Source organism: Malus sylvestris, chromosome 17 (genome assembly GCF_916048215.2).
Source record: "Malus sylvestris chromosome 17, drMalSylv7.2, whole genome shotgun sequence".
Taxonomy (NCBI): domain Eukaryota; kingdom Viridiplantae; phylum Streptophyta; class Magnoliopsida; order Rosales; family Rosaceae; genus Malus; species Malus sylvestris.
In genome coordinates, this window is record NC_062276.1 from 11,070,239 (window position 1) to 11,081,603 (window position 11,365).

At 35.7% G+C, this 11,365-nt stretch overlaps 1 protein-coding gene across 1 annotated transcript; it reads right to left on the reverse strand.

Moving 5' to 3' along the window:
* Positions 1–8,763: 8,763 nt before the first annotated feature.
* LOC126611791 (7-deoxyloganetin glucosyltransferase-like) lies at positions 8,764–11,365 on the reverse strand. The gene is made up of 2 exons (XM_050280151.1): positions 10,867–11,365; positions 8,764–8,831 (listed from the first exon to the last, which is right to left on the reverse strand). Exons 1-2 carry the CDS (start codon positions 11,363–11,365, stop codon positions 8,764–8,766), a joined length of 567 nt encoding a protein of 188 aa, XP_050136108.1.

The following is an 11,365-nucleotide window of genomic DNA, read 5'->3' on the forward strand; positions in this document are numbered from 1 at the left end:
AACACGATCGTTTATAAGCGACCTCCACTACTTGCAAATATAAGTTTGTAACTATTAGGTGAAACTCCCTTATATTTTAGCTTCAAATCCTTGCATGAAAACTAAGTGTGCACTCTTAATAAACATACAAGAATAAGTTATCAATCAAACGGTTAAGCAAATTGAATTCACAACTTATGAAATAACAACTGAAGGTAATCAATTCATAATGCAAGTATAATCATGGTATTGAATAGCCCCCTAGCCAAGAGGGGCTTAGTTCCTCATGTTCGCAAAACAAAGATACATAAACTTAAACATTGAAAACAAAAGAAAGATTACACCTAGAAACGCTCCAACAATCAAACGTCTTGAATGGCAAGCACGTCCAAGGGTCTCCTTCTTTCTTCTTTGCTGCGACACAAGGGTGTTTGGTGATGATTTGTGGTGAATTGTGGTGGTGGATGGATGTAGGTAGGTTATGGTGAAGGATGGAATGCTTAGAATGGTCAGCAAAGGCCTTTTTTTATAGGGGAAGGAAGGGCTACGAATTTGAAGTGGTTTTAGGGAAGGATTTATGTAGGAAAAGGAATGTGATTTTGGTTCAGAAAATATGCAAGAAAGGTGCAGGAATTAAAGAGAAAAGGAAAGGGAAATTCGGTAGAAATTGTAGGACAGATTTAGGAATGTGTTTTGAGGCACAAAATAGGTAAGAATCCTATCCCCTTGTATGGCAAGGCTTTAGAACAAAGGGGAATGTAATTTTGGGTCAGAAAATAGGTAAGAAAGAGGGGAAAGGTGTGGTTGGTTGCTTGAATAAAAAGGAATGTGGTTTTAAGATCAGAAAATAGGAAAGAAAAGATGCTTTTGTGCGGCAAGGACTTTAAGGAAGGTTTAGGGCTTCTAGAACAACCAATTAAGTGCCCTAATATGTTTTGGAATCCCTTTGTGGCTGGAACATAGGTGAGGAAAGATTAGGAAACTTCCAAGCCACAAACAGAAACTATCAAGAATGGAAACCTCCAAGAATAGAATCTTCCAACTTTAGAAACTTTGGTTTCCAATTTTGAATACTTCGTTCTTTATTTGTCTTGAATCCAATTCTTCACATCATCATTCAATCCTATGCTCATTTGATCTTCAATTTCGTCCATCTTCTTACCTCCAAGCATATGCAATCCATTTGATGCCCAAAACTGCTCCAAAATGCACATGTATGCATACTTTGTCCTTAAAACCTGAAATTGCATGAAAATAGCTTAAATTACTAAAATTTCTAAGTACTAGTAACGTAAATGCAAGGAAACAAGCTAATTAAGTCGCATAAATATGCTCCTATCAAATTCCCCCACACTTAGCTTTTGCTAGTCCTCGAGCAAAACAAAACAAAACAAAACACAATCTAGACCTTCCAACAATTGTCTTAGGGATTTCCAATGCATATGACATGCTAAAAATCATTACTTACACAGATTTTAGTCATCCTTACCCTCGAGCACATACTTAATCGTAGTCACCATTCACTAGTTCACATATAATCCATTAAAACAACATTTTTGAATGTAGTAACATGCCTTAGAGAATTCTCTCAATTCCTTACTAGATATGCACTCAATTTTCACTCAGATTTTCTGACTACACACCCTACACTAGGTATATGTGAGAAGATTGATGTAAACATGAAAACTAGTACTCACATATGTTATAGCAAAGAAAGCACTTTTCTGGAATTATTAATGCATGTATATATATGATCTCATGAACGGAATGCTACTACTTAGAAGCGAGAACCAGTGATATCATATGCTCATACCAATTCCAATCTCCACATATTGAAGTGCACAAAACTCAAGATTGAAGTCTAAGGGTTGTAACGGGGCTAAGGGTATTGGTTAACAAAGGAAGGTAAGGATAAACAAAGGTTCTTAAAGAAATAGTAAGCAAAGTAATGAAATTGACACTTAGAATTTACTTTTGAATGCAAAAATAAACTTTTAAACATAATGGAAGATTCATGCAACACTTAGGGTCAAATTCAAACTTTTGGACCCTTTTTTTTCAACAACCAACACATGTGAGTTCATTCTCACTTATTTTTCAACTCTTTTTCATACTTTTCACACACTTTTCTTCTTCTTTTTCTTTTTCCACGAATTTTTTTTTATCTGCCCTTTTCTTTCTTTTGACACACAAAACACACTTTGAAAACCCTTCCCCCACACTTTTTTTTCTGCAAAAATCAAAAGGAATTCCCTCTAAGTCATGCTTCACTATTCTTTAAGAACAAGGGTGTGGACAGTCCTAATCTAGGCTAGGTAGGGATAATGTGGTTAACAAAGAAAATAGGCTAACGAAGGCTTAAAGGGGTTAAACCTACAAAACATATGACAAAAGGGATAGCTTTTTGGCTTTGGTGGTAACTAAACAACTTCATCTTGAATATGTGTTATGCACTCAATATCATGCTTTGAATGGAACGGGCATGAGTTCTAGTATTTGGATCTATAATGATGAAACGCATTCTAAGTAGCAACCAAGCAAAGAATGATGAGATCATGCAACGACTTTAAAAAGCAAGAATGCACAGATTAATAACTCTCCAAATAACGTTTAGGCTCAAGTCTCACAGGGTTGTAGCGTTAATTTGAGTTCCTTCCTTCAAGCATGTTACAAAAACTAATTTTTTTTTCTTTTGTGATTTCATGTGAATTCGTAAACTATAACTACAACCAAGCATAAACCAAAGAGCATATCAAACTTCCATCCATGTTTATAACTTTCTTTAACAGTCATGCACTTAAAAACCAAATCCTCATCATTGTGTTGGAAGGTACCCTAAGACACAAACAAACACACAAAAACAACTCTTTTTGGCTTTTTCAAAACAATTTTTCAAATTTTTATCAAATTTTCGGATTTTTACGTCAACACACACCAAAACAGCTCAAAATGCACTAAAAACACTTAAAAACAGTGAGAAACAACTTAGAAATAATGGGTGATAAAATCCCACAAATTTGCATAAAAAACACTTAGTTACCCCCCACACTTAAATCAAACATTGTCCTCAATATTTCAAGCATAAAATCACACCAAACAAAATTAAACACACAAACAGCAACTTAATCAACTAAACTGGGCAGATTAGAAAGAATCAACAAAGAGAAAGGTTTTAGGAATTCAAATCTGGAATTGGAGTGATACCTAGGGCTTCCTTTGTTGAATGCATGGGTTGCCTCCCAAGAAGCGCTTGCTTTAACGTCTTGCAGTCGGACGATACTTCTCTTTAAGCTCCCCTAGGTCCCATAGCATGGAATTGATCCTTGAACGGAAAGTGATACTTGAAGTGATCCGGCAATGGTTTAAATTCGAGAGTGGGTGCCTGAATTATTAACAACATTTAAGTATAAAACGTAATGGAAATTGGAGAACGTGACTTACTTGCTTTGTCCGATAAGAACTCAATGACAAACACCACTTCTTTGAAAGTTTCAAGGACTTTGAATTTGGCCAGATTTACTACGATGGTTGTGATTTGTCCTGTGTCATCAAACTCAACTTCTTTGGACTTTGTTGTTTCAACTACGTCCTCTTTGATGAATTCTTGATATTCTCCAGCCACTACTTTCTCTTGAATCATTCTTCTTGGTGAACAAGGTTCTTTGAATACTTCAACACAATTTGGAACTTGATTTGGTGTGCCAAGAATTGGGATATCACTTTGCACCTTGGAAAGAGCTTCCACAATGTCTTTTTCACTCTCTTCTTGCTTGGGAATCAAAAGCCTGCGAGGAAAAGGGACATTGGGTGGAATAGGGTTAGAATTAACGAAAATTGGACCCAACTTACCTGTATTGGACAGTGGTGGGGCATTGGGAGGCTGCGGCAAGGGTGGTTCTTCCCTTGTCGTGGCCTTGTCATCCTTTGCTTCTTCGAACAACAGCTGTTCATCCATGTTTTGGATTGGTTTGGACGTTTTTGGGCTTGTTCCAACCTCCATGCCACTTTCCAAAGTGATAGCATCATGGATTTCAAAATTTTCCTTCAAATTTTCTATAGTTGAGTTGGAGAGTTCACTTTGCTCTTGAATTTGTGCCATGAACTCCATAATCTGCCCAATTTGCTCCTCCAATTTGCCCATCTTCGTGGCTTGATTTTGCATCTCTTTGTTTTGATTTTCTACTTCCTAATTCAAAGAGGTGAGTAACTTATTCAACATATCATTATCCAGAGACGTACCTGAATTGAATTCAGCAGATTGTTGTGGGGGCTGTGATGGTGCATATGGCCATTGATAGAACTCTTCTTGCTGCCAATACCCACCATGTTGGAATTGTTGAGGTTCTCCCCACATGTAATCTAAATAATCTCTCCAATCCGAATTGTAAGCGTTGGAAAACATGTTGTCCCATGATTGGCTATGGCATTGATAACCCCAAGCATCTTCATTTGCAGCGAATTGAGAACATTGATGAGTTGGATATCCTTGCCCATAGGACACACCACATGTAGGGACACTTTGCATTGTGGTCCTTCCGGCAATCTGTGACAATTGAGAAGTAAGATTCGCCAATTGAGCTTGAATGTTAGCAAAATCCATGTCTTACTTCTCTAGTACCTGAAATCAAAGAAACAAAACTAAATCAAATATCAAAAGTAAATAAAACAAAGCAAAACAAAATCAGTAACTAAACAAAAGACACAAAAAAAAAACAAAAAAAAAACAATGAGGGATTAGCAAAGTTGCTAATCCCCGGCAACGGCGCCAAAATTTGATGCGTAAATTAACTTAACACACAAATTAAACCCTCTTGTTGACAATTGTAGTATATGTATAAGTAGGGATCATTCTTAAAGCGGGGATTAGGAGGGATTGCTAAACACTCTAAACTGACTCAAATAGATAAAACTAAGCTTTAAAACACTTAACTAGACTCAAAAGACTCAAAACAAACTAAAAAAAAACTCAAAACAAGCTAAAAACACTCAAAACTGCCTAAAAACACAAACTGGGCAGTTTTGAGCTCTAAACACAATTTGGACGAAATTTGGGTTTCTAAAGGCTCAAAACACTTAAAAACACAATCTAAGACAAGTTCTAACTAATATGACTTAACAAAGTAAAAGGGGTTTGGTTTTGGACGAAAATAAGTAAATTAAAACAAGAACAATTTAAACAGATTCTTAAGCAAATTTAGGTGAATTGATGGGTGATGGGTTAACTAGGGAGTTCTGCTCCACACATGACACACTTGCATTCAAATTGATTTCCAATTGCTTCTCTCAATAAGTCATGAAACTCAATACTCCAGGTTAACTGTGACATCACTTTTTTAACCTTCAAGTTCTCCTTAAGTTAATGAATTGGATGGGGAAGCACATACAACAACTCAAAGCATTCTCTAAAAGTCCCCTACGTGAAAAGCACAATAAAGGTACAATAAAAGATTATTAAGTTTCATGAAAACTATAAGCATTGACAAGGCAATTGTTACTATGAAAAGCATGAAACTTTTGCCAAGAATTCACTTAACACAATCGTTTATAAGCGACCTCCACTACTTGCAAATATAAGTTTGTAACTATTAGGTGAAACTCCCTTATATTTTAGCTTCAAATCCTTGCATGAAAACTAAGTGTGCACTCTTAATAAACATACAAGAATAAGTTATCAATCAAACGGTTAAGCAAATTGTATTCACAACTTATGAAATAACAACTGAAGGTAATCAATTCATAATGCAAGTATAATCATGGTATTGAATAGCCCCCTAGCCAAGAGGGGCTTAGTTCCTCATGTTCGCAAAACAAAGATACATAAACTTAAACATTGAAAACAAAAGAAAGATTACACCTAGAAACGCTCCAACAATCCAACGTCTTGAATGGCAAGCACATCCAAGGGTCTCCTTCTTTCTTCTTTGCTGCGACACAAGGGTGTTTGGTGATGATTTGTGGTGAATTATGGTGGTGGATGGATGTAGGTAGGTTATGGTGAAAGATGGAATGCTTAGAATGGTCAGCAAGGGCCTTTATTTATAGGGGAAGGAAGGGCTACGAATTTGAAGTGGTTTTAGGGAAGGATTTATGTAGGAAAAGGAATGTGATTTTGGGTCAGAAAATAGGCAAGAAAGGTGTAGGAATTAAAGAGAAAAGGAAAGGGAAATTCGGCAGAAATTGTAGGACAGATTTAGGAATGTGTTTTGAGGCACAAAATAGGTAAGAATCCTATCCCCTTGTATGGCAAGGCTTTAGAACAAAGGGGAATGTAATTTTGGGTCAGAAAATAGGTAAGAAAGAGGGGAAAGGTGCGGCTGGTTGCTTGAATAAAAGGGAATGTGGTTTTAAGATCAGAAAATAGGAAAGAAAGGATGCTTTTGTGCGGCAAGGACTTTAGGGAAGGTTTAGGGCTTCTAGAACAACCAATTAAGTGCCCTAATATGTTTTGGAATCCCTTTGTGGCTGGAACATAGGTGAGGAAAGATTAGGAAACTTCCAAGCCACGAATAGAAACTATCAAGAATGGAAACCTCCAAGAATAGAATCTTCCAACTTTAGAAACTTTGGCTTCCAATTTTGAATACTTCATTCTTTATTTGTCTTGAATCCAATTCTTCACATCATCATTCAATACTATGCTCATTTGATCTTCAATTTCGTCCATCTTCTTACCTCCAAGCATATGCAATCCATTTGATGCCCAACACTGCTCCAAAAGACTCCAAAATGCACATGTATGCATACTTTGTCCTTAAAACCTGAAATTGCATGAAAATAGCTTAAAATACTAAAATTACTAAGTACTAGTAACGTAAATGCAAGCAAACAAGCTAATTAAGTCGCATAAATATGCTCCTATCAGTATGTACAAACTATGAGAAGATAAACAGCACCACACGCAAGGATCACTTTCTAGTCCCATTCATTAATCAAATGTTAGAAATGTTAGCTGATCATTCTCATTATTGCTTTCTTGATGGGTATTCTGGATATAATCAGATTGCATTTGCTCCGGATGATCAAGAAAAGACAACTTTCACATGTCCATTTGGCACAAATCTCAACATTCCTTCTCTAATAATCGATGGACCTTCTTTCTACGTCTCAGCACCACTTCCATCATCAACTTCACCTCCGTTTGCTCGTACTCGATCCAAGATCTACTCACTTAGATTGACCGCCTACTCGTGTGTTCTTGCTTGGCTAGTCGATGGCACACCATGCATACTTGACCTGAGATTTAGTCGTGGTCGCTCCGAGAGCGATGGGTTAGTTTTTTCCCTTTTGTTGACGGGTAATTTTTTCGTCTAATTTTTTTTTTTAATTTTTGAATTTTCGATTTAATTATTTGTCTTATTCAATTTCTAGGCTCTCGTACGAAATGGGCGAAAAACTAGTACTCTTGGAAAGGATTTGGCGAAATTCCTATTACCTTATTCAAAAACTGTGAATTTCAGCTGATTTTTCCCCTTTCCAGCTTGATATTTTAGCGGATCAAGATTTAGGTTGCTCTCGGTTCTATGGACTTCATTGATGATTTAGCATCTCGGAGTTTGGGTTCTTACCAATTTCGGTTTCGAAGATATTATTATAGATAGCAGGGTTTGTATTCGACTATAATCTGGCTGAACTCACAAGCTCATATTTGTAGTGATGGAGGATATAGGGTTGTCTAGACAAGCTTGGAAATGGCTGCAGTCACCGAAACACATTTATTCACGATCGCGAACTGCAATCGGTGGGTGTGGATATAAAATCGGGATGTTTGTTTGTAGAGCGGCATTGGTTTATGTACTTCTTAGTATGGTATGTTTCCTTGGTATTTCCTTTTTTACTCATGAGCATTTAGTTGTTTTTTTTTTCAATGCCTCGTCTTCTATTACAGTCGTTTAATTTGATTATTAGATGGAAAAGATGTTGATATCAGATCTCCTCAATTGGCATGGTTGTGGTGTTATAGGAAACAGGATCTGAGAGAAATTTGTGGAAACTTTCAAAGGAATATAGTTAAATGTTATGTTTTTTGCAATTTTGATTTCAAATTTCTATGAGATTTTAATTTTTTAAGTAGAGTACTTGGCATGTTTGTGGTGTTATAGGAAACAGGATCTGAGACAAATTTGAAGAAACTTTGAAAGGAATATGGGTTAAGTGTTTATGTTTTTGCAATTCTGATTTCAGATTTCTTTTATTATAATCTGAATATGTAGTTTAACATTTTTGAGGTCATTGATTTTTTGGGTGCAGTACTTCTTAATTCTAAGAAGAGGAGATTTGACTCTGTAAGTGCAGGTCTCAGATTGCTTTGCTCTTTTAGTGTAAGCACATCTCTGCATATCTTTATTTCCTCGATTATATTTGACTTTGTTATGTTGAGTTGCCAAATTAAAGATATTGCACTACCTTTTCGATACTACATTAAATATGGAACATGCGAAACATTAAATTTTGAGTGGTAATTATTGAACAGGGGCTGCATTTTAAATTGACTAATAAATGGTCCCCATGGTCATTAGGTATTCGGATGATAGCCCCTGTGGTAAAAAAATTCGGATTTAAACCCATGTGGTCACAGTCTGTTAGGATTTAAACCCCTGTGGTCTAAGTCTGTTAGGATTTATGCCCTTCTGTCTTTCCTCCATTAGGTTTAGGTTGGCAAAATCGGATAAATGGTCCTTGTGGTCATAAGGTATTCGGAAGATAGTCCCTGTGGTAAAAAAAATTCGGATTTAAACCTCTGTGGTCTAAGTTTGTTAGGATTTATGCTTGAAACTAGAGGTTCTGTCATTTCTCCGCTAAGCTTACAGGTGGAGCAGAGTTTCTCTGAGGAGACGCGACAGAACGAGGTGGAACTAATAAATCACATAATTCATTAAAATTCAAGATCAAATAATTCAAAATGCCTTTATAAAATTAACGAGTTTTTGACTCCCGAATATCTAACCGATTAATTAATTCTTTACTAGCCTCTTGCCACATGCATACGCGTGTGGCAATTGACATTTTTATATATCTTTTATTTAAATAATTAATTTACATATTTTAAAAAAATTATTTTAAAAAAAAAAGAAGAAGAAATGAATTAAAAACGTGAAACCACCCACTAATGTGGGAGGATTTTTTTTTTTCTATAATTTTAAATATTAAATTCATTCAAAATAAAAATATGGTTAAATACTTTAGCTTCTTTTGGTTCAATTGTAATTTATGAAATTCTTAAAGGACAATTTATGGTATTTTGAATGTATCATCATTGTAGGGTGCTCACTTTATATATATAGATATATATCTTTTATTTAAATAATTAATTTACATATTTTTTAAAAAATTATTTATAAAAAAAAAAGAAGAAATGAATTAAAAATTATTTAAATCCGAAATTTTTTTACCACATGGGCTATCTTCCAAATTCCTTATGACCACGGGGACTATTTATCCGATTCGGCCAACCTAAACCTAATGGAGGAATGACAGAAGGGTATAAATCCTAACAAACTTAGACCATAGGGGTTTAAATCCTAACAGACTGTGACCACAGGGATTTAAATCCGAATTTTTTTTTACCACAGGGGCTATCATCCGAATACCTTATGATCACGGAACCATTTATCCGATTAGGCCTTTTAAATTTGTAAACATCCACAGTAATGGTTTGTGGTTTGATAGTTGTACCAAATCTCTTTTTCTTATTCCCATGTGCATGACCATGTGTAGACCTTTTTGTAGCTTTCTAAGTTTGGGTTTTTGTTGATGTGTGCTTACGTGATTTGGGATTACTTTCCTTTGCAGGCTTGGGTATTAAAGCCTTGCGCTTTTAGATTAAGGTAAAGTATGATTATATCTTATAGTTAATTCTGATGCCCATCGCAAGGTGTATAATTTTTTTCCATTATACTTATGTGTTCTATCAATTAAATTCCAAACCAACTACTAATCTCCTAAGTTCTTTAAATTTAGGTTTGTTATATGTTGTAGGAAATGACATTGTTTCTTTACATTTGAAAGAGTGAGAATTATATTGTTGGGACTTTGGATTCTATTTTTATGTCCTAATTTTGAAACTAGAAAATGAGAAAAGAATTGTGCAGGTTCATTTAAAGCCTTCATATTTGATGTTCTTATTCTTGAGAGAACCGATATTCACTTAAAATCTCAATCTCAATTTGTAGGCAATTTTGGTTTTTAATTTTTTTTTTAATAAGTTGATATATTGGGCACAATAACAATAAATGTGCTAACATGGGTGGCAGCAATCATCTGACAACGTTGTCAGAACTGGGCACAAAAGAACCTTTATTTGTGCTTACACTTTTCAGCACAACATACGTTATTGTGCTTTTTGATCAAAGGCAACGCGTATAGAGGGCACAAATAGAAATATAGTTGTTGCACAGTTGCTATTGGTCTATGGGCACAATTGTTGGTGCTTTTTGACCTCAAAGGGCACATATAATTTATTATGTGCAGTGCCCAATTTTTTGTAGTGTAAAAAAGTAATTTCATTTGCAATGTTTACAATATTTGAAGAGAAATCTTCATGGACAATTCTCATGACAATTTTTTTATTTTTTTTACCAATGCAACAACTGTCGTTCATGAATGTTGAACGTAGGACCTCTCCAACAAAGTGGAAAGTGGGTGCTACTAGATTAATTGGCCACGGGGCGACGACATTTGTTGATTGATAATAGAAAATCAAAGTAGATATCATATATTTTGGACGTTTTGATTGAATAAACCAAAGTAGAATCAAGTGACAAAAATAAATATTGGTGTGAAAGAGGAGAAACGGATTGGTGGGAAATTATCTCCCTTACTTTTTCAAAATGGAAAAGTGCAAGATGGCTTGCAAGTTTCCTAAAATTAACAATTGCTATAATTCTTTACCTTTGAGGTGTGCTAGCCCTTTTTTCACCAAAGCAGGATACTGCATATAGCCCATGGAGCTGCTTGCTGAAAAAGTAAAGAAGAGTGTGATGGGAATGACAAGTTGTTGAGCTGCAGGGGTTGTGAATGGCATGAAACCATCTGAAACAATGCAAGTCACTGGAGAAGTACTACTATTGTTGAGTTTCTTTATCAGATCAACAAAAGGTGCCAAAAAGTTGTTTGTGATGGAATCAGCAAGCAAATTGAGGTCATGGGTGGCACCTTCATCCGAATCTGGTAGGCCATCTGGGATTGTTTCAAACCGAAAATCATCAGGCAAGCCATCGAGGGAGTCCGGTCCTAAAGATTTAAGTAACCGCCTGTGATTGAACTTGGTGTTGACATAGGTTATACGAAAACCATTATGGTGGAGAAGTTTTGCTAATTGAAGCATTGCCTTTATGTGACCCTCAGCCGGAACTGGAATACAAACAGCATGAGGCTTGCTAGAACGCAT